Genomic DNA, 25,056 nt, shown 5'->3' with positions numbered 1-25,056 from the left:
AGCATGACAATGACAAGGATTGGGTGCCAGTGATTAGAACTTGCTTAGGGAGTGCAGGTGGAATCTGTCTTATTTATACCCCTCTCATATCTAGTGTCTGGTGTTATGGTAAACGGTAAATAGTCTGCATTTATATAGCGCTTTTATCCAAAGCACTTTACACTGTGTCTCATTCACCCATTCACACACACCAATGGTAGCAGAGCTGCCATGCAAGGTGCTAACTTACCATCGGGAGCAACTTGGGGTTCAGTGTCTTGCCCAAGGACACTTAGGTATGTGGAGTCATGTGGGCCGGGAATCGAACCGCCAACCCTACGATTATTGGACAACCCGCTCTACCACCTAATCCACACCCTCCCTTTGCTATTGAGGTCTGTGGTGTCATTATGCCAAGAGCTAAAGAGTCCAGTAAGGCCTTCAGGAAAAAAGGTTGTGGATGCCTATAATTCTGGCAAGGGATTTAAAAAGATTTCCAAATTATTTGAAATACATCATACAATAATCTACAAGTGACACAGATTTGAAATGACTGCCAATTTGTCCAGAACTGGCCATCCCAACTAATTCAGCCCAAGAGCAGTCCATCTGATGCAAAAAGAAGTCTCCAAGATCCCCAAAATTTCATCACAGGATCTGCTAATAAGCCTTGCAGCTGTTGGAGTTAAAATGCATGCTTCTACAATCAGAAAGAGATTACACAAATTTGACGTACATGGGAGATGTGCCAGGAAAAAGCCTTTTCTGTCTAAAAAGAACATTATAGCAAGAGTATAGTTTGCCAGTGAGCATATACGCAAAGACCAGGCCTTTTGGAATAATGTGCTTCGGACAGTCGAATCAAATATAGAGTTGTTTGGCCTCAGTAAAAGCAGATATGTTTGGTGCAGAGTAAAGACAGCTTTCAGGAGAAGCACCTCATACCAACTGTGAAGCCCGGTGGTGGAAATGTTATGGTCTGGGGTTGCTTCACTGCCTCAGGGACTGGACAGCTTGCATTCATTGATTCAACTATGAATTCTGCATCATACCAAAGAGTGTTTGAAGATAATGTGAGACCATCTGTCCAAAAGTTGTAGTTGAACCGAAAGTTGACCTTTCAACGGGATAATGATCCTAAACACACTAGCAAATCCACCAAGGAATGGCTCAAGAAGAAGAAATGGAGGGTTATGATATGGCCTAGTCAAAGCCCAGATTTGAATCCCATTGAAATGTTGTGGAGTGATTTGAAACAGACAGTACATGCAAGAAATCCCTCAAACATCTTGCAGCTGAAAGAATATTTTGCATGGAAGAGTGGTCAGAAATTCCAGCAAGCCTGGTGGACAATTGTGCAAAACAGCTTCATTAATAGGCACTGTTTCAAAGATGATCAAATGTTTGCTTGTTTTCACATGACTGTATGTATGTATGTATGTAAGGACTAAAATACAGCAGAATATCCAAGAAATATTTAAATGAACATGATTACATGGCACAAGTATATCTTTAGGCAGAATGCAGTCAGTAATGGAAGAATATTTCACTTATTCATCAAATTACACTGTTTGGTAACATTGGCACCACATGTGTGTGTGTTTAGTTAGTGCTGGTTCCTATTTTATCTCAACAGTGATTGCACCTACAGCTTCTCTTCTTTATGTTGTAATTAGGTTAAGTCAGTGAAAATTCTATTAATGCAACATAATGCAGGCGAACATAATAAAAAAAAAAGGAAGAAAGAAAAATAGAGAGAAAAAAGCATGCATGTTATAGTCAATGCATTTTATTCTATTATGTTCTTACATCCAATAGATCTCAGAAGATACATACTGTATTCCATAGCTGCAACACTTTTATGGATTTTATTTACAGTGCCCTCCACTAATATTGGCACCCTTGGTAAGTATGAGCAAAGAAGGCTGTGAAGATTTGTCTTTATTGTTTAACCGTTTGTTTTGTTGTACACAATAGTTTTACAATTTATGGAATATATTTTATATATTTATATTTATGGAATATATTTTTTTAAATGTCTTTTTGTCTCTTTTTTTTAATTGTAAAACTATTATGTATAGTTATATAGTATAGTATAACCAGGCAGACAATCCAAAGGGCATTTAAAAATCACAAACAATAAACAGGAAAATGGTCAGGCGTTGAACAAACAGACTTAACTAGGCAACACAAGAAACTGGGCAGAAATGAGGTCAAAACAGAAAAGCAAACATGATATTTTAATGGATTGGTAATGACAGAACACAAGGTAACTGAGTGTATACATCCAAAGAGTACAATGAGGGAAAGCCTTAATCCAGTGTGCTTGTGAAGTGTGAGACTGATTGAACCTAGGTGTGATGTGTTGGAATCTGGGTGATTGCGAGCAGGGAAGTGTGTGTCTGTGTGTGTGTGTTCTGGGTAGTGAAGTCCACGGTGGCCATATTTGTAAGCTGCAGTGTTTGCTGCAAACTTGAACCCGTGGATGGCTACAACAACTACTGATACTGTACTGTACCAAGCTACTGATACCGTAGCTTTTCAAGCAATAAGATACTCATAGCTTGAAGTAGTTAAGCAACAGTCAAGCTACCCTTTTATAAAAGTAGTTAGAGACACTACAAGTTACTAACAAAAAGTAGCTAACTATAGTGAAGCTACTTAAATGGGCATCATTGTTAGTATGTCATGATTGTGAATCAGTTTAGGAATAACTGTGTATCATTTTGCATAAAGAAATTAAACACAAATTAAAAATAATTCAGAACAATTATGAATATATAATGTGCACATTAGGCTGCTTATCAATTTAACATGACAATCGTGTTCATCTCTATATAAGTCCTTAAATTTGTGCTTCAACTCTTGGGTATAACGTCCCCTTATAATCGAAGTACTGGATGAATTATTTTAATCTTTGGTTTGCAAAGATTACATACAAAAGGTGTTAGATTTATTATTTGATTCCTTAAGGCACATAAACTTTTACAAATAAGGCCACGAATAATGGGTTTTCTCATTATCTGACTCAGTCGCCATCGCCCGCTTCATAATGGATAATAAGGATTAGATTAGACCAAAATAAAGGTTTGGTGACAATAGCAACTGCATACAAGCACAATCCAGCAAACCTACTGTAAAATAAAATATGGAGTTGCAACATTAATCTTTTAGGGCTATTTAACAACTTGTGAGTGTTGAGTGTATTATCAGTTTTATTAACTACAGAAACATTATTAGCCCAAAACATGGTTGCCTCTTCCAGAAGGGTAAAATTTGCCAATAGATGAATTTTTCAATATGATAATGACCCCAAACATACATCCAAATCAACACAAATGTTTGAAGGAAAAGAAAATAGTTTGCAATCTCAGTTTCTGGATTTCAATTCACGGTTCTTTGACGAGTGTTCTCCAACTGTGATTTGTAAGTTTGATACATTTGAGGTCCTTCTACAGCACACTGCCCTGATACTGTCAGACACAGCCATATACAGGATGGGATTGAGGCACATGTTCAGACAAGCTAATGCCTTTGACACTTGGTATCCATTACGCACATAACAATTAGTCTTGCCTTCTTCTCTCATTTTAAAGCTCACTATCTGTAAAATGTGATAGGGGACAAAAGACAGAGTGTACAAGACACAGACTAATCCAATAATCAGAGCCACTTTTTTCTTCTGGAGTGAGGTGATATTTGCATTTTTAAAAACAGCCATTATTACACCAAAATATGATGCAAAAGTAACTACAAATGGGACAAAGCAGCATATAACAACCATAAACACCCTGTAGGTAGACTTTAGGTATGATTTATTATCTATATTTGCAAATAAGAAACATTTGTCCCTATACACACCTGAAAAGTAGAGAAGTGGAGATGAAATGCTTGCCACAAAGATCCAGACGAACACACTGATGGTCTTGGCGTGTTTTGGGCGAATGTGTTTGCGCATGAAGATTGGTTGAACGATGGCCAGGTATCGATGAACACTGATGCACATGATGAAGTAAATGCTGACGTAAAGGTTACAGGTGAAGAGAAAGCGCTCTATTTTGCAGACAGCATCACCAAATATCCACTGTCGACCTCTTGAATAGTTGTCGATAAGAAGGGGCAGAGTGAGGGCGTAAAAGATGTCACTGATGACCAGATTGCAAGAGAACACCACTCCCATGTGCCAGTTCTTCTTCTCCTTAGTCACAAGCAGCCACAGCGCCAGTATGTTCCCCACCAGCGCCACACACATCTCCACACCGTAGATGGGAGGTAACAGGTCTTTTTGAAACGTACTGTTACAGCTCCAGTTACAGTTTCCTTTCATTTTACCAAGCCTCCTAAAAAAGCAATACAAAGCATCTGTATTAGAATAAATCAGGAATAGTATAGGACAGTCATTTTCAGCTAGTCTTGCCTCCAGACCCATATGTGTTGTTTATCAAGTCACAACCCAAAACCAATTTCAAAATAAATGAAATGAATCAACTTTGGGGTGGTAATAGTAACTTGTCCCAAACCAGTAGATTAGTCTTATATTATTATATATCACAAGAATATGGACTTTTTGAAACATATTATTACAGCTCCCGTGTCCTACCATTTTATTGAGCCTCCTAAAAACAGCAATGCAAAGCACCAGAATTAGAATAAATTAGGGATAGTATAGAACAGTCATTTGCAGCTAGTCTTGCCTCCAGACCTATATTTGCATTCAAACATTAGATTAAATCTTGATACACAATTACAACTCAGTTTCACATGCTTAAGAAGTCATAATGAACTATTTTTCTGTGTTCTTTACACATTAATTGCTAAATGACATTGTAATATCCAGTCCTGCCCTGTCATCAATGTAGTCAGTTTCATATTTTCATTTCAAGGTTTACTCTAAACAGTCAAGTTTTTAAAAAAGTTTTTGAGAACCCAGCTCCATGATACTAACGGGTGGCCTTGAGCCACTCTACTGTAAAAACTAAAATGTGAGGCACGGATGCGTTTTAAAAAAATAATAAAATGTTTTTTTTTTATACAAAACTATTGTTTTAAGCATTGTCATGACCTAAGCTATTTATACAAAACTACTTGTGTGTTCTTTAACTACCTGAATTTGCCATCTGGTCTGTTATGTATGTACAGTCATTTTGCTGTAATAGTGCTTCTACTGTCAAAGAATGAATGCAGAAAGAGGCTTTGAACTTAGATAGGGAATTGGTATCTAAGGAAAAGGAACTGGCAAAAAACAAATAACCACATGTTTAGATTATTTGAACCTAGAAATAACTGTCTTGGAAATAAAGTTTAACTGCATACCATATAAGGTAATAATAGCTGTTTTACAAGCATATTGAGTAGGAAGTAGGCTAATTTCAGCTGATGAGCATTCAACATGCTAAACCACATAAGGAGGCCCAACTGCAAAGGTTCAGGGCTGATCCTTGTCTGCTTGGATGAAGAGAATTGAGAGAAAGGTCATTTTCATATTGTACCTTTTTGCTTGTCAAAAAACATTTGTTTTGAACGAACATGTTATAGGCTATAAGAAGCCTAATCTAATAACATTCAGAGATGTTAGCTGTCACTCATCCACTCTGCCACCCCAACACACACACACACACACACACACACACACACACACACACACAGACAGAGCGCATCCTGTCAATTTACCAAGGAAATGAAGAGTGCTTACAACAGAGACTTCTTCCATAAATGTTTAATAAACATCTTAGAACAAAACCTCACCACACCAATAATTATAAGAATAACTTTGTTGAACAACAACCCGTTTTTGAACATTTTAGAATCCATTTATTATTAGTCTTAGATTATATGGCGTGTCCGTCGCAAAAATCCCTGAGTATCAGCTGTTACTATAGATACAATAACATATTCGAACAGGTTTTTTAATATTAACTTTTATGTTACAGTCGGAACTACCTGTGCTGTTACACGAAAATAATGCACACCTTCCGACCAATCAGATTTGAGCATTCAACTATGCTGCAGTATTATAATATATATATATATATATATATATATATATATATATATATATATATATATATATATATATATATATCTCACATGAATTACGCTAAAGATTTAAAGCAAAACAGTATTCTTTTTTTTTTTTTTTTAATTTGTATCCTATTAATCAAAATCAGAATAATATCTATTTATTTATTGAGGTACTGTTATTGAATGTAGAAGAAAGCTAAATTTGTGCAAAGGATGTGAACTGGAAAAAAAAACAAATACTCAGTAATACCACCTAGACGTCCTATAGGCTTAATAGCTGACCATACTGTGAGGAAAAAGCTATAATATCATAGTATAAAGTAATACCTTACATACCTTGATTCTGTCTTGGTGAAATATTTTGTACTTGGTACTGAGTTTGTAGTCTGTTCACGGATTCTGCTGAAAACCGTCTGTCACGGTGTCGTCTATGTGTAGGTGTTCATCAAGTCAGCACATCTACTCTTATCAATAGTGGCATTTCGTTTCCTGTTTTTACTGTTGCAGCCACTACTGTCTTATACTATACAGTGAGGGAAAAAAGTATTTGATCCCCTGCTGATTTTGTATGTTTGCCCACTGACAAAGACATGATCAGTCTATAATTTTAATGGTAGATTTATTTGAACAGTAAGAGACAGAATAACAACAAGAAAATCCAGAAAAACGCATGTCAAAAATGTTATAAATTGATTTGCATTTTAATGAGGGAAATAAGTATTTGACCCCTCTGCAAAACATGACTTAGTACTTGGTGGCAAAACCCTTGTTGGCAATCACAGAGGTCAGACATTTCTTGTAGTTGGCCACCAGGTTTGCACACATCTCAGGAGGGATTTTGTCCCACTCCTCTTTGCAGATCTTCTCCAAGTCATTAAGGTTTCGAGGCTGACGTTTGGCAACTCGAACCTTCAGTTCCCTCCACAGATTTTCTATGGGATTAAGGTCTGGAGACTGGCTAGGCCACTCCAGGACCTTAATGTGCTTCTTCTTGAGCCACTCCTTTGTTGCCTTGGCCATGTGTTTTGGGTCATTGTCATGCTGGAATACCCATCCACGAGCCATTTTCAATGCCCTGGCTGAGGGAAGGAGGTTCTCACCCAAGATTTGACGGTACATGGCCCCGTCCATCGTCCCTTTGATGCGGTGAAGTTGTCCTGTCCCCTTAGCAGAAAAACACCCCCAAAGAATAATGTTTCCACCTCCATGTTTGACGGTGGGGATGGTGTTCTTGGGGTCATAGGCAGCATTCCTCCTCCTCCAAACACGGCGAGTTGAGTTGATGCCAAAGAGCTCCATTTTGGTCTCATCTGACCACAACACTTTCACCCAGTTATCCTCTGAATCATTCAGATGTTCATTGGCAAACTTCAGACAGGCATGTATATGTGCTTTCTTGAGCAGGGGGACCTTGCGGGCGCTGCAGGATTTCAGTCCTTCACGGCGTAGTGTGTTACCAATTGTTTTCTTGGTGACTATGGTCCCAGCTGCCTTGAGATCATTGACAAGATCCTCCCGTGTAGTTCTGGGCTGATTCCTCACTGTTCTCATGATCATTGCAATTCCACGAGGTGAGATCTTGCATGGAGCCCCAGGCCGAGGGAGATTGACAGTTCTTTTGTGTTTCTTCCGTTTGCGAATAATTGCACCAACTGTTGTCACCTTCTCACCAAGCTGCTTGGCAATGGTCTTGTAGCCCATTCCAGACTTGTGTAGGTCTACAATCTTGTCCCTGACATCCTTGGAGAGCTCTTTGGTCTTGGCCATGGTGGAGAGTTTGGAATCTGATTGATTGATTGCTTCTGTGGACAGGTGTCTTTTATATAGGTAACAAGCTGAGATTAGGAGCACTCCCTTTAAGAGTGTGCTCCTAATCTCAGCTCGTTACCTGTATAAAAGACACCTGGGAGCCAGAAATCTTTCTGATTGAGAGGGGGTCAAATACTTATTTCCCTCATTAAAATGCAAATCAATTTATAACATTTTTGACATGCGTTTTTCTGGATTTTCTTGTTGTTATTCTGTCTCTTACTGTTCAAATAAATCTACCATTAAAATTATAGACTGATCATTTCTTTGTCAGTGGGCAAACGTACAAAATCAGCAGGGGATCAAATACTTTTTTCCCTCATTGTATGTCTCTGTATGGTTAAGGTTTACGTAAATATTAATAAAGAAAACATGGGGCCATCAACAGCCTCCAGAACAGGTACAATGTGCCTTCGCTTGGCTTCCAAAAGTCTCTGGAAGTGTACTGGAGGGATGAAACACCATTCTTCCAAAAGATATTCCCTAAGTCGATTGATTTATTCATTCATTCATCTTCAGTAATTGCTTTATGCTGGTGAGGTTGCAGTGGACCCTGAGTCTATCCTGGGAACACTGTGTGGGAGTACATCCTGGATTGCAGACTGGAATCAATGAACACACCAACCAGAGTTACTACTATATATTTACAAAGTGTATATGCTGTTTCTAAGGCTGTTTTTCAGGGTTTGGGCTAGACCTCTTAGTTCCATCCATCCATTTTCTATACCACTTATCCTACAGGGTTGCCGAGAACCTGGAGCCTATCGCAGGGCGCATGGGGCACAAGGCGGGTTACACCCTGGAGGATGTGCCAATCCATCACAGGGCATAATTGCAGGGCACAACCCCCCCCTTTAGGCAGTTCTATGTTTCTAACATTTTTGCAGAAACAATTTGAGGATGGCCCTTTCTCCTTCCAGCATGACAGTGCCCCCTGTGCACAAAGCAAGGTTCAGTAGCCTGCACAGAGTCCTGACCTCAACCCCATTAAACACCTTTAAGATGAATTATAACGCTGATTGTGAGTCAGGCCTTCTTGTCAAATATCAGTGCCTGACCACACAAATGCTCTTTTGACTCATTGGGCACAAATTTCCACAGACATTCTCCAAAATCTTGTAGAAAATGTTCCTAGAAGAGTGGAGCTGCAAAGGAGATCAGCTGCCCACATACTTTTGGGCATGCAGTGTACTTGCATCGGCTTCACAACCATGAAATATTTCAGTCAGGATTTAGATAAGATAAGATAACATTTATTGATCCCACACTGGGGAAATTTCCTCGTTACAGCAGCTCAATTACACAAAAATAACCGATAGGAAAGAATACACATTAAATAGGAATCGAATTGAAATAAAGTATCGAATATATATATATATATATATATATATATATATATATATATATATATATATATATATATACAATAGGAATAGAAAGATAAGAATTAGAGTAATAAAAAAAAATAATAATGGTAATATGTACACTATGGACACCTCAGTGTATGTACAGGTTAATACAAATTTGAATATATACAACAAATAATAATAATGTGTAGGTTGATGATGCAAAAAAAACAGCTGGCAGTGCTACATTATGTTGTTGTTGCGTTAAAGAGTCTGACTGCTGTAGGGATGAAGGATCTGTGGTAGCGCTCTTTCAGCAGTCTGCTGCTGAAGGAGCTGCTCAGGGACCCCAGTATCTCATACAGGGGGTGAGAGGAATTGCTCCTGATAGACACCATCTTAGCTAACATCCTCCTCTCCCCCACCACCTCTATGCTGTCCAGAGGGTAGACCAGGACAGAGCTAGCCCTCTTAACCAGTTTGTTGAGACATTTCCTGTCTCCTCTCTGTGCTCCCAACTCCCCAGGAAACTACTGCATATAAGATAGCAGATGCTACCACAGTGTCATAGAAAGTTTTAAGCAGGGTCCTGCACACACCAAAAAACCTCAGTCTCCTCAGCAGGTGGAGATGACTTTGGCCCTTTTTGTACAGGACATCTGTGTTTGTGAACCAGTCCAGTTTATTGTTGAGGAGAACACCCAGGAATTTATATGTCTCTACCCTCTCGATGTCAATACCCTGGATGCTCACCAGCGTAGACCGGGTTGGCCTACTACGGAGGTTGACTACCATCTCCTTTGTATTGCTAGAATTGAGGCAGAGGTGGTTTAATTCACACCAGTTGACAAAGTCAGCGATGACCTCCCGGGAATTCCTGATCGTTCTCCTCTGATACTCGTCCAACAATGATCGTATCATCACAGAACTTCTGCATGTGGCAGCTGTTAGTGTTATGCCTGAAGTCCGCTTTGTACAGGGTGAAGAGAAATGGAGCAAACACTGTACCCTGCGGTGCTCCCGTGTTGCTGACCACCACACCAGACATACAGTCCTGGAGCCTCAAATACTGTGGTCTGTCAGTGAGATAGTTGGTGGTCCATGCAGCCAGGTGGCGGTCAACTCCAGCTCCCAAAAGCTTCCCCCTAATTAGTGATGGCTGAATTGTGTTGAAAGCACTGGAAAAATCAAAAAACATGATCCTCACAATGCTCTCAGTATTCTCCAGGTGTAGAAGTGATCTGTGCATCAGATAAATAATGGTGTCCTCAACCCCCATGCCTGGTCGGTAAGCAAACTGTAGGGGGTCTAGCTCTGAGTTCACTAGGGTCCACAGCTGTCACAGTACAATCCTCTCCATGGACTTAATCAGGTGTGAAGTTAAGGCTACCGGTCTGAAGTGGTTTGGCTCACTTGGATGCGCAAATTTTGGGTACTGGAACCACATAGGAAGTCTTCCACAGTAATGGAACTCATGCTAGTCTAAGGCTCAGATTAAAGATGTGCAGGATGACCTCACTGAGCTAATCTGCACAATCTTTAAGCAGTCTGGAGCTGATTCCATCTGGGCCTGGGGCCTTTCTTGCCTTGATCTTCTTTAGCTCCTTCTTCACCTGACTGAGTGTCAGAGAGAGGAAAAAAGCCAACTATTTCCATAGGGTGTACTTATGTTTTCACATGACTGTATGTAAGGACTAAAATACAGCAGAATATCCAAGAAATATTTAAATGAACATGATTACATGGCACAAGTATATCTTTAGGCAGAATGCAGTCAGTAATGGAAGAATATTTCACTTATTCATCAAATTGCACTGTTTAGTAACACTGGCACCACATGTGTGTGTGTTTAGTTAGTGCTGGTTCCTATTTTATCTCAACAATGATTGCACCTAGAGCTTCTCTTCTTTATGTTGTAATTAGGTTAAGTCGGTGAAAATTCTATTAATGAAACATAATGCAGGCGAACATAATAAATGAATGATGTGAATTTCTAAAAAAAAAAGAAAGAAAGAAAAATAGAAAGAAAAAAGCATGCATGTTATAGTCAATGCATTTTATTCTATTATGTTCTTACATCCAATAGATCTCAGCAGATACATACTGTATTCCATAGCTGCAACACTTTTATGGATTTTATTTACAGTGCCCTCCACTAATATTGGCACCCTTGGTAAGTATGAGCAAAGAAAGCTGTGAAGATTTGTCTTTATTGTTTAACCGTTTGATCTTTTGTTAAAAAAAATTCACAAAAATACTCTGCTCTCATGGATATCAATCTATTGCAAACAAAACACAGGTTTATCTAATCAATAACTGCAACAATTATTGGCAAACTTTTAGTCAATACTTTGTGCTATACCACCCTTTGCCAAGATAACAGCTTTGAGTCTGATGAGCTATAATGCCTGATGAGGTTGGAGAACACATGGCAAGGGATCAGAGACCATTCGTCTACACAGAATCTTTCCAGATCCATCACATTTCGAGGTCCACGCTGGTGGACTCTCTTCAATTCACCCCACAGGTTTTCATTATGTTCCTATGGATCCCTGTCATTAATGTATTCAGTGTCATATTACCATTTCAAGACTTACACTAAAGGTTTAAGTGTTTAGAATAATTTTACATTCTATTTTCAGACGTTCTGGTGCTTTGGAATATTTTGATGCCCAAATATAATATATGGTCATGAGCGTCTCTAACGTTTGAGGCAAAGAGACAAAAAGACATTTAAAAAAATATATTTCATAAATAGGTCAGGCCAAGACTATGCCTAGGCCTGACCTATTTATAGAATATATTTTTTTAAATGTCTTTTTGTCTCTTTTTTTAAATTGTAAAACTATTATGTATAGTTATATAGTATAGTATAACCAGGCAGACAATCCAAAGGGCAGTTAAAATCACAAACAATAAACAGGAAAATGGTCAGGCATTGAACAAACAGACTTAACTAGGCAACACAAGAAACTGGGCAGAAATGAGGTCAAAACAGAAAAGCAAACATGATATTTTAAAGGATTGGTAATGACAGAACACAAGGTAATTGAGTGTATACATCCAAAGAGTACAATGAGGGAAAGCCTTAATCCAGTGTGCTTGTGAAGTGTGAGACTGACTGAACCTAGGTGTGATGTGTTGGAATCTGGGTGATTGTGAGCAGGGAAGTGTGTGTCTGTGTGTGTGTGTTCTGGGTAGTGAAGTCCACGGTGGCCATATTTGTAAGCTGCAGTGTTTGCTGCAAACTTGAACCCGTGGATGGCTACAACAACTACTGATACTGTACTGTACCAAGCTACTGATACCGTAGCTTTTCAAGCTATAAGATACTCATAGCTTGAAGTAGTTAAGCAACAGTCAAGCTACCCTTTTATAAAAGTAGTTAGCGACACTACAAGTTACTAACAAAAAGTAGCTAACTATAGTGAAGCTACTTAAATGGGCATCATTGTTAGTATGTCATGATTGTGAATCAGTTTAGGAATAACTGTGTATCATTTTGCATAAAGAAATTAAACACAAATTAAAAATAATTCAGAACAATTATGAATATATAATGTGCACATTAGGCTGCTTATCAATTTAACATGACAGTCATGTTCATCTCTATATAAGTCCTTAAATTTGTGCTTCAAGTCTTGGGTATAACGTGCCACTTATTTTTTACCACTGATTATTGAATTAATAATTGAAATAATAATAAATAATAAATAAGTTAGAAGGAACTTTTTCTCTTGCTGCTCCCTTAAACTAGATGTTGAGAAATACAATTAGACTGTTGTATTCAGAATATAAAATAAATCCCTCAGCATGCACTAATAAACTTATTGAATTATTTTATTTTATTTCTAAGTAAAAAATATATATAGGACTGGAATCAGTTTAGATTAGACCAAAATAAAGGTTTGGTGACAATAGCAACTGCATACAAGCACAATCCCCCAAACCCACTGTAAAATAAAATATGGAGTCACAACATTAATCTTTTAGGGCTGTTTAACAACTTGTGAGTGTTGAGTGTATTATCAGTTTTATTAACTACAGAAACATTATTAGCCCAAAACATGGTTGCCTCTTCCAGAAGGGTAAAATTTGCCAATAGATGAATTTTTCAATATGATAATGACCTCAAACATACATCCAAATCAACACAAATGTTTGCAGGAAAATAATTTGCAATCTCAGTCTCTGGATTTCAATTCAAGGTTCTTTGAAAAGTTTCCTCCAACTGTGATCTGTACGTTTGATACATTTGAGCTCCTTCTACAGCACACTGCCCTGATACTGTCAGACACAGCCATATACAAAATGGGATGGAGGCACATGTTCAGGCAAGCTAATGCCTTTGACACTTGGTATCCATTACGTACATAACAATTAGTCTTGCCTTCTTCTCTCAGTTTAAAGTTCACTATCTGTAGAATGTGATAGGGGACAAAAGACACAGTGTACAGGACACAGACTAAACCAACAATCAGAGCCACTTTTCTCTTCTGGACTGAGGTGATATTTGCATTTTTAAAAACAGCCATTATTACACCAAAATATGATGCAAAAGTAACTACAAATGGGACCAAGCAGCCTATAACAACCATAAACACGCTGTAGGTAGACTTTAGGCTTGATTTTTTATCTAGAGTTGCAAATAAGAAACATTTGTCCCTATAGACACCTGAATAGTAGAGAAGTGGAGATGAAATGCTTGCCACAAAGATCCAGACGAACACACTGATGATCTTGGCGTGTTTTGGGCGAATGTGTTTGCGCATGAAGATTGGTTGAACGATGGCCAAGTATCGATGAACACTGATGCACATGATGAAGTAAATGCTGACATAAAGGTTACAGGAGAAGAGAAAGCGCTCTATTTTGCAGACAGCATTACCAAATATCCACTGTTGACCTCTTGAATAGTAGTCGATAAGAAGGGGCAGAGTGAGGGCGTAAAAGATATCACTGATGACCAGATTGCAAGAGAACACCACTCCCATGTGCCAGTTCTTCTTCTCCTTAGGCACAAGCAGCCACAGCGCCAGTATGTTCCCCACCAGCGCCACACACATCTCCACACCATAGATGGGAGGTAACAGGTCTTTTTGAAACGTACTGTTACAGCTCCAGTTCCAGTTTCCTTTCATTTTACCGAGCCTCCTAAAAAAGCAATACAAAGCATCTGTATTAGAATAAATCAGGAATAGTATAGGACAGTCATTTTCAGCTAGTCTTGCCTCCAGACCCATATGTGTTGTTTATCAAGTCACAACCCAAAAGCAATTTCAAAATAAATGAAATGAATCAACTTTGGGGTGGTAATAGTAACTTGTCCCAAACCGGTAGATTAGTCTTATATTATTATATATCACAAGAATAAGGACTTTTTGAAACATATTGTTACAGCTCCCGTGTCCTACCATTTTATTGAGCCTCCTAAAAACAGCAATGCAAAGCACCAGTATTAGAATAAATTAGGGATAGTATAGAACAGTCATTTGCAGCTAGTCTTGCCCCCAGACCTATATTTGCATTCAAACATTAGATTAAATCTTGATACACAATTAAATCTCAGTTTTACATGCTTACGAAGTCATAATGAACTATTTTAATGTGTTCTTTACACATTAATTGCTAAATGACATTGTAATATCCAGTTCTGCCATGTCATCAATGTAGTCAGTTTCATATTTTTAAAATAAGTTTTTAAAATAAGTTTACATTCTTTATTCAGATATGTTAGGGTAATTTGTAATATTATGATGGACAAACAGAAATGCTATGTGAGTTAAGAAAATTTATGTTTTGTGCATCCAGTTCCATGATGCTAACATGTTGTCAGCAAAACGGCCTCAGACTGAGGTTCGCATTGCACCGCCCCCACGTGACTTCATGTCTGCACGCGGTTCGGACGCAGTACAGAACAGTACATGCAGACAGACAGGTAGAGACGGAAGCCGTACATTAGATACTTTATTCTGCAAGTATTTAGTATTATTTGCCAATTTTATCTGCATGTTCAAGAAGTTAGCTAAACAAATTATAGCTAGCTATATGGTGTAACAGAACTTATGTTAGTTGCGTTTTTTATGTCTTCATAAACATAAACACCTACTGTTATTTCTTTCAATAAATAAAGTTATATTTGTGAGAGAGTTTTCATTTTGAATGTTGTAGACTTCTGGAAGAAATGTGTGCTCACTCACATAACTGTGATTTTCCAGGCTAAATATTTGACTGTTCTCAAAACACGTCCAAGCCTACCAACCCGGTCGCCCCAGTACAGCCCACGCCAGGGTTCACCTGGTGACCTCAGAGCCCCAGCCTGAGATCTAAAAGGAGATCTCAACTCCAGAGCTGCAGCCTCCCTGCTCAGCGGTGGACGTCGCTCAGCCTCCATGCTCAGCGGTGGACGTCGCTCAGCCTCCCTGCTCAGCTGTGGACGTCGCTCAGCCTCCCTGTTCAGCTGTGGACGTCGCTCAGTCTCCCTGCTTGGCTGAGGTCGTCACTCAGTCTTTCTGCTCCATGGCGAACATCGTTCCCCCCTCCTGCTTCAAGGAGAGCCACGCTCCTCTCCCTGGCCTCACGGAGATCCACGCTCCTCTCCCTGGCCTCACGGAGACCCACGCTCCTCTCCCTGGCCTTACGGACACCCACACTCCTCTCACTGGCCTTACAGGGGACTTCGCTCCGCTTTTCTGCTCGGCCGAGGACGTCGCTCCGCTCTCCTGCTCCGCCGAGGACGTCGCTCAGCCTGCCTGCCCAGCTGTGGTCATCGCTCTGCCTTCATGCTCCGCCGAGGACTTCGCTCAGCCTGTCTGCCCGGCTGTGGTCATCACTCTGCCTTCATGCTCCGCCGAGGTCGTCGCTCCGCTTTCATGCTCCGCTGAGGACGTCGCTCAGCCTGCCTGCCCAGCTGTGGTCGTCGCTCTGACTTCATGCTTCGCCGAGTACTTTGCTCAGCCTGTCTGCCCGGCTGTGGTCATCACTCTGCCTTCATGCTCCGCCGAGGATGTCGCTCCGCTTTCATGCTCCGCTGAGCTCGTCGCTCAGCCTGCCTGCCCAGCTGTGGTCGTCGCTCTGACTTCATGCTCCGCCGAGGACTTCGCTCAGCCTGTCTGCCCGGCTGTGGTCGTCGCTCTGCTTCCCTGCTCCGCCGAGGATGTCGCTCTGCTTCCCTGCTTCGCCGAGGACGTCGCTCTGCTTCCCTGCTCCGCCGAGGACGTTGCTCTGCTTTCCTGCTCTGCCGTGTACGTTGCTCTGCTTTTTTGTTTCGCCAAGAACGCCGTGCGGTCTCCAGGCTCTGCTTGGGACATTCTGCCCAGGGGGCCGGGGCCTCCAATGGAGATGGATGTTTCTTGGCACTCCGGGAGGAATGCCCTTGGGGGGGGGTTCTGTCACGAGTTCCCTTTTAAGCAGCGCGCTGTGGAGCATGTGAGCGCGCGTGCACGAGCAGGTGCGCGAGCACCTGCTTTTCCCTTGTGGACAATCGTGACATTTCGACACGTGCATTTGTTTATGTTTCTGTTATGTCTCCTTCCCGTTCTGTCATTGGCTATTGTTTCACGTGTGTCTGAATTGCCCTCAGCCGTCAGCTATTACAACGTTGAGTATGTTTGTATAAATACCGTGCGCCTCCCAGCACACAGCGCGGAATATTGAATGAGTTATAGTCACTTAGTTTAGAGTCCTTACGATAGATAACTATAGTCGTAGTTCATGTCATGTTTCATGGTTCATGTTTAGGTTCATGTTTAGGTTCATGTTTAGGTTCATGTTTAGGTTTGTTAGTTTTATTCACGCTGGTTTCTCCGCTACCAGTCCCGCGCTATAGTTCATGTTTCTTGTTTTGTTTCTCGACCCTGTATTTCCGTGACCGTGACCTTGATTCCTGCCTCGCCCCTTTATGCCTGTTTGCCAATCGCTTGAACTTTGCATGTTACTGGATTACGTTTGTGGATCACGTTTTGGATTTGTCAGCCTGTCTCTCTCTTAAATAAACCTGTTCATACTGCGATTGCATCCTACCTTATCTCCGTTACATCACGAATCGTGACACTAGTGTTTTACTGTTAATTTACATGTCAATCTTTTGCAGCGCATGATTGTGGTGTACTAGTTTACATTTTCTTAGACATAATAAATTAGGCTTCGGTCCTCTTTTTTTTTTTTTTTCATATTTTCTTTATTGGCTGAAAGTAAATAGTCCCCCTAAGTGGCAAGCGCTGAAGTTTAGATTTAAAAACAAAAACATACCCCCAAGCTAATATTGGTGAAGGAATTAACATTGATGGTTACATTATAACACAATTTTTAAAAATGTTTTCACACTACAGATATTCTGCGTTGACTGTGGAAGGTGGTCATATGTGTGTTGGAAGGCCAAAGATACAGGACAGTGTGTGAACTATAGGCTACCATGGCTTTCGGTGGAGCTCACTTTCTTCATTGTTTGTGCTCAAAAATGACACACATCAATTATAAAGCACTTGATTTAGCTTTTATTTGGCCTATCATTATTCCTATCAATATGAATATGAATAATAGGAATAAGAAAACAGTTCAAAAGAAGTTGCTGCTGCCTGCTGTCCATCTTTCAGCACCGTGGAGGCGTGGAGAGTGGCGTGGAGAGAGTAATATCAGTGGTAGTTTATTTTTTACTTTATTGCTGAGAGAGAGAGGGAGAGAACATTTTACTAATCTACCCTCCTCTTGTCGTGCAAGGCAAATGGATCCTCCTGTGTGGAATCCATAAGCCTACACCTTCCTGAGTAATCTGTATGAATATGCTAAGTCATCAGACGATAGCTGATGGGTTCCCACATTGCTTCCTGAGTGCTTTGGTTCATACATTAGTTAACTTTTATTTTCGGTTTTACAATGCCGAGAAGGAAAACCAAGTTGCTTATGCCTGCCTGACTGAATGTGATGCTTGGTGCAAAGAAACATATAGCTGCAAGCATGTAGGCTTATGTCACATCAAACCTCCAAACGGATATCAAAACCAGACATCACAGTATGAAATAACATATTGTCAATATTTTAGAGAGCCCCCAGAATTTCACAAATCATGTTTTAAGAGGAGATCATAGCTTATTAAGAGGAGCCAAGCTCCCCCTCGCTCCCCTGTGATTCTCACCTTGACCATCTAGAAATTGTGTGAAAAACATGTAGACAGCAAGGCAAGTTGCTACCATGCTGGTTTCAACTAAAGAGAACTGTATTGTATATTCTAAAAGGTGAGTATACATAATTTATTATTTATTATTATTATGTTACTAAAGTCTTCCATGGAATAATTTTGTTGTAATTTTGCTTTGTTTCTTATTGAACACAGGGGGGACAGTATCTAACAGTAACGTTCCCACCTGTCGGGATGTGTTCCCCCTGCTATGATGGACAAATATAGGACTAGCAGGTTGAAAATCACAAGACTTAACTGTTGTGGGCAAACAGGTGAGCAGTATGAATTTGGCACATGTATTAGCTTTCTTTCTTATTGAACAGTATCTGACAATACAAATATAATTTGCTAGGATGGAGGTGGTGTTAAGACAAAAAGATAAAAGCTAAAACTTGTAGGGGAAGATCTTTTTTTGTAAGATCTTGAATTTCTTTTGACCTTTTCTCAGTAAATTGCAGTGAAAGTGTACTTGTTGGGACAGAAAACCATCGTATTTAGTTCACGCTAAACAGCTGAACTAAAGTGGACAATAGCGCTCTCTTGTGGTCAAATCACACAATTGCATTCTTTAAAAAAAAAACTGTACTAAGGGGGAAAAAAAGAGAAATATGATCAATATGTCCAGGTATTGTGCCTTTTGAGAACAGTCAAATATTTAGCCTGGAAAATCACAGATATGTGAGTGAGCACACATTTCTTCCAGAAGTCTACAACATTCAAAATGAAAACTCTCTCACAAATATAACTTTATTTATTGAAAGAAATAACAGTAGGTGTTTGTGTTAATAAAAACATAAAAAATGCAACAAACATAAGTTCTGTTACATTAGACAGTCATCGAATATGGCTTTCACTTCTGTATATACATATATACACTTCTGTATATACTGTAAATGCAACATTCTACAGATAAAAGTCGTTAAAAACGTTAGTTTTGAGCCTTAGGGCTTTCCATAGTACCTCAGTGGCACGAGCACAGCATCTCGGGGGCGAGTTTTTCGTGCACGCGCGCTTTGGGGGACGCGCGATGGGGAAACTGAATCAGACACTCAACACCTGCAGGTAAATGATTCTCACCTGCGTGTGTGCGTGTGCGCGCGCGCGCGCGCTTATGAAATAAAACCACTGCATCCACCGTTCTGTATCGCATGCAGAGTTTTCATCACGTGGGGGCTTCCGGTTGAGTCCGTTTTGCTCGATGCCCAACTATACCTACACTAACGAGACCTGACACTCGATAGTTTTTCCTGAGTCCTGACGCATTAGAGCGCTTTCACACTGGTACGTTTTTCGTGTTTGTTTTTTTGTTTGTTTGTTTTTTTGTGTTCATATCCAGACATTAAATGCGGGCGATGCGCAGAATGAAAGTGCAAATTCACTCCCTGACAGTAGATGGCGCTTTTTGAAAAGCAGAAATACTCCGGTACACAATGTGGCGCTGCACAACTTTCCGTTTCTGACACCCACTTATCACTGGGAAGAAGAAGAGAGACAATATTTAAGCCGTTCATACACTTTTTGCAAACTGGTTGAAGAACATACGCACTTTTCTGAAATGTAATTAATTTGGTGATTTGGCCACTGCAGCAAATAGCCCCCTTCTTTAAATTTAAATCCTTAAAGTTCTACTTTTAAACAGTATACTCTTTGTAAATAAGTACTGATTTGAATTATATCAAAGTCCCAGCAATAGCATTCACATACTTATGGGAAGACCCCTTATTATTATTATTAGTAGTAGTAGTAGTAGAAGTAGTAGAAGTAGTAGTATTAGTATTTGTTGATTTATTGATTTATTTTTTGTCAAAAAAAATTTTTTGGGAGCGGGTGGGTGGGTATAAGACAAATATTGTTGTGCCCAAAAATGTTAATATTCCTGCATATTGGTGAAGTGTTGACTATGAATAGTCTTTTTTGTGGTCAATATGATAATACAATAATGGGGCACTTAGCTATTTTGAATAAGAGATTAAAAATAAGAGATGAAAAATACTTATATACATATGTATCCCGAGTGCAAAATAAATATAATGGACTATCAATCAGCGGATTATCATTTGCATATTTGAAGAGACAAAGAAAAAACAATGCTATTTAGTGTAGAAAACAACACTGAAAGTATTAAATAGATCACTTAGAATATATGCTTGCATTTCAGTGTCATCAAAAAATAGCCACAACATAAATAACTCTATTATATATATATATATAGTATTTAGTGTGTAATTTTGAATCTTGTGCTGTAGGCAGAAGGATTTATTAGCAGTTAGCATTTTATTTCGGGTATGTCACTTATGCACACTCACTAAAATCTTCTTCGTCTTCTTTTTCGTCTTCTTCGTCTGTAAGACAGTTTTGTACTTGAGCGCCATCAAGTCATACTTTTATGTAACTTCAGCGGCTACAGGCACCTGAACAAAAGCGCGAATCTCATTGGTCGCGCAAGTTTTGACGCGGCGTGTCAAAAAATCCCCAAAAAAGAACAAACCCCTCGACGTTAAAAAAAAATTACGCTCTGACGCCACACGTTTTACACCTGGGTGTGAACACTCTCATCGACAGCCATTGGGGCATTAAATGGACCGTTTATCGCACTGCAAAATCGTCCCGGTGTGAACATGGCTTTAGGCACGATGCCGTTTTGTCATATGGCTGAGAACTGATGTTGAGGTCTGAGGATGTCCTAATACGTACACCGTACAGCTGATGAGCAGTCACCATGCTAAACCTCATAAGCAGGCCCAATTGCAAAGGTTCAGGGCACATACACATACAGACTTTCACAGACATGCACATTTTAATTTATTATTATACAACAGTTAGTTCCAGTCCACTAATAGAACCGCACTGGGACACTTCACTATGTGTATCACGCCACTCGTCTGTGTTCACCACTTATAAGTTTACTGTGAGCACGCTCCCCTCTCTTTTTCCTGGCTCCTGTGTTGACATCTTTTTTCTTTGTTTCTCTGTTGACTCGGGTGCGGATGGATGAAGCCCCTCACCATTTGTGCAGTCCTTTGTCTCCTCACCATTTGCGCATTTACATACCTTCCACCTAGCCAATCAATAGTTAACCCATTGTCTCTGTTGTGTATCAAGCATGAAATATACTTTGCTTTTCTTGGAATAAATGAGAGATCTTGCAATTTGAATTGTGTGTGTCTGTGTGTCATTTGGCAAACTCTTCCAAGGCCTTCGTTTTCTCTCTTCTTAAGAATTGTAACCCGGAGTTTCTCTAGTTTCAAATCCTAACAACCACAGAAAATTCCACTTCCTATTTTGAAACAGTTACTACTGTAGAGTTAGCGATATCATCAGCGGACATGGCAAACCATACATTTGTCATGGATATAATTTTTTATTTAAAATATGAAAGGTCATCAGATGAAGATGAAAAAGAAGAAGAGAAGCCAGTTTTACCAGAAACATCTTTAACAGGAATGTACAAATCAATGTGAGCTAGCCAGTTATAACTGAAGTGCTATAAAGTGAGCGTAGCTTCTTCGGGACCTATTTCCACTCGCAGAGCAAAAATGTACGAAACATTTGGTCATACTGTGTCTAAAAAAGCAGTATTTCACTTGCAATTTGTGATCAGCTACAGTTCTCAGCCTGTGGCTTTGTGCCTGCGGCCGAAATAGCTGATGTCGATATTCAGTTTAACCACAGTCTAGCTTGTGTCACATATGTGTTAGATTTTAAATTGTGGAACGTCCAAGAGTTACTTAGTTCCCAGGCATGGGCAGTAACGTGTTACATTTACTTCATTATGTTTACTTGAGTAACCTTTTGAAAAAAATTTACTTTTAAGAGTAGGTTTAACTGGCCATGCTTATACTCTTAGTCAAGTTCATTTTTAATTACAGAAATATACTTTTACTTCGCGACATTCGGTGGAGTTCCTCCGTTACTGTTAAATGTTAATGAGTATGTGTAGTTTTAATAATTTGTTTATATCATGCATAATGAGGTCTCGAGTCTCGCGATACGATATATATATATATATACATATGTGTGTGTGTATCTCATGAAGTTAGTTAGTTAGTTAATTGTACTTTAATATTCAGCCTTGGCTGAAAAATTGGTCTTTGGCCTCGCTATACTATCACAATACATATAACAATACACAACATCCACTTTAACATCAAAAGCAGGAATAACCTGTGATTTGCTTTCTTACAAATATGATCCACATTATGAGAGAAATTAAATTTGCAGTCAATCATCACTAACGATAACAAATAACACTGAAGATTTACATTGAAGATCAAAAGCTAAAAATATTCACATTTCCTACCCCTTATTCAGAAGACCTATTGCATTTGATACAAAAGTTTGCTTATATATTGCTTTTGGTGTTCTATAACGATGAAGAGATGGTAATAATTGAAAAACATGTTTCAAAGGGTGTGTTGTATCTCTCGTTATAGCTAAAGCTTTCCTCTGCACAGCAATTTCATATAATTAATCGACTGACTTTTGCTTGGATCCTATGATTTTACCTGCCACTCTTGTCACTCTGTTTAATTTTACTTTATTCACAAATGTAATTCTTCCAAACCACACAGTTATTTTATACCCTAAAACACTCTCAATTAAACTAGTATAGATGCTTTGTAAAACAACCTGACTTACAGTAAATTCTCTCAGTTTCCTTAGCAGGAATAACCTCTGATTTGCTTTCTTACAAATATGATCCACATTATGAGAGAGATTAAATTTACAGTCAATCATCACTAACGATAACGAATAACACTGAAGATTTAAAGCAAAACAATATTCTTCTTTTGGTAGTTTGTGTGCTATTAATCAAAATCAGAATCAGGTCTGTTATTTATTTATTGAGGTACTGTTATTGAATCTAGAAGAAGGTTGAAATTTGTGCAAAGGAAGTAATTCAGGAACAAAACCAAATACTAAGTAATACAATCTATACGTCCTATAATCTTAATAGCAGACCATACAGTGAGGAAAAAGCTACTGCATAGTCCATAATATTGTAGTATAAAGTGATACCTTACATACCTTGAATCTGCCCTGGTAAGATGTTTTGTACTTGGTACTGAGTTTGTAGTCTGTTCACGGATTCTGCCCAGATAGCCCGTGTCCTCTATATGTATGTGTTCAAGTCACCACATCTACTCTGATCAATAGTGGTATTTCATTTCCTGTTTTTACTGTTGCAGCCACTACTGTCTTATACTATATGTCTCTGTATGGTTAAGGTTTACTTAAAAATTAATAAAGAAAACATGGGGCCATCAACAGCCTCCAGAACAGGTTCAGTGTGCCTTCACATGGCTTCCAAAAGTCTCTGGAAGTGTACTGGAGGGATGAAACACCATTCTTCCAAAAGATATTCCCTTACTCTGGGAACACTGTGTGTGGGAACACATCATGGACTGGACACTGGAATCAATGATCACACCATCCAGAGTTACTACTATATGTTTACAAAGCGTATATGCTGTTCCTGAGGCTGTTTTTCCAGGGCTTGGGCTAGGACTCTTAGTTCCAGTGAAGAGTAATGTTAATGATACAACATACAAAGACATTTAAGACAATTGTATGTTTCTAACTTTGTGGCAACAATTTGGGGGATGGTGCGTTTCTGTTCCAGCATGACAATGCCCCTGTGCACAAAGCAAGGACCTTAAAGATATGCTTTGGTGAGTTTGGTGTGGATGTACCCCAGTGGCCTGCACAGACCCCTGACCTCAACCCTACTAAACAACACAAAAAAGGGGACACAATGCTGTACACAATGTACACAATGAGAAAACTCCAGCAGCAGGTCGTTTAGACTAATACTTTACTTAATGGTGTCTCAGAAATGTTATTAGTCCTAAATTCTGATGGAAATATTTAATGGATGTGAATCCTATGCAAATACACTGTATGCCCTGACCACCACACCTATATGAGATTGTTGGACATACCATTCCAAAACCATGGACATATACATACTTTAAGTAAAAAAAAAAACAACAAAGGTGTATCCTAAAAGACAGGAAGGATTTACTAGAGTCATTTATGCTTTTTGTAGTATTTTATGGCAGCCTAAATTCTGATTTCTACTAGATCTAATAAAAAAGGCAACCCACAATATTGAGAATATGTGTATTTTGCAGTTGATGCCCTAGACAAGCTTCACCCCCAAACTTTTTCCTTCCCCTAATCAGGCAACGTATCTCAGGGGATATGTACAATTCAGAATTTATTAAATTACATTATCAACAAGAAGTATTTTTCTTCATCAGCATGTATAGGCAATATTCATAACTGATATTAAAGCGTCCGGCCGGGATTTCTAAACTTGAGAATATGTCCGGGATTCTGCTTTAGTTTCATTATGGTGTGTTTATGGTCTAATACTGCATCATGTGCGTGCATATTTGCGTTGCTTTAACCCCTCTCTGTAATTCCGGCCTTCTCACACAACAATTACACGATTATAAAAGGCTTGCAGCAACTGTTGGCCAAATTCTTGCCTCTCAACCGTAAGCCTACTCTCAGCGAACAGCAAAGCGCTGTTGTGTACGGCATCAAACAGTTCCTTGACAATAGCAGCAAATGAGAGCTGTCCCGAGTCGAAACAACGCCCATGGCTACATTAGGTCATTTTTAATTTTGTTATCACATTGTTTCGTATTACATGGTCATTCAAATGTGTAAATGTTAGAAATGATATAAGAAGGTACGTTCCTGGCATCTGATATT

General features: G+C 39.3%; 2 protein-coding genes across 2 annotated transcripts; both read right to left on the bottom strand.

Moving 5' to 3' along the window:
• Positions 1 to 2,641: 2,641 nt before the first annotated feature.
• LOC128600679 (P2Y purinoceptor 11-like) lies at positions 2,642 to 4,424 on the bottom strand. The gene has a single exon (XM_053613332.1). It carries the CDS (start codon positions 4,406 to 4,408, stop codon positions 3,350 to 3,352), a length of 1,059 nt encoding a protein of 352 aa, XP_053469307.1. The 5' UTR covers positions 4,409 to 4,424; the 3' UTR covers positions 2,642 to 3,349.
• An 8,915-nt stretch (positions 4,425 to 13,339) lies between these two features.
• Positions 13,340 to 23,464, bottom strand: LOC128600802 (P2Y purinoceptor 11-like). The gene is made up of 2 exons (XM_053613501.1): positions 23,362 to 23,464; positions 13,340 to 14,309 (listed from the first exon to the last, which is right to left on the bottom strand). Exon 2 carries the CDS (start codon positions 14,294 to 14,296, stop codon positions 13,340 to 13,342), a length of 957 nt encoding a protein of 318 aa, XP_053469476.1. The 5' UTR covers positions 14,297 to 14,309; positions 23,362 to 23,464.
• Between the last annotated feature and the right edge of the window lie 1,592 nt (positions 23,465 to 25,056).

Source organism: Ictalurus furcatus, chromosome 24 (genome assembly GCF_023375685.1).
Source record: "Ictalurus furcatus strain D&B chromosome 24, Billie_1.0, whole genome shotgun sequence".
Lineage (NCBI taxonomy): Eukaryota > Metazoa > Chordata > Actinopteri > Siluriformes > Ictaluridae > Ictalurus > Ictalurus furcatus.
The sequence above is the reverse complement of the archived record's forward strand: the minus strand, read 5'-3'. Positions and strand labels throughout refer to the sequence as shown.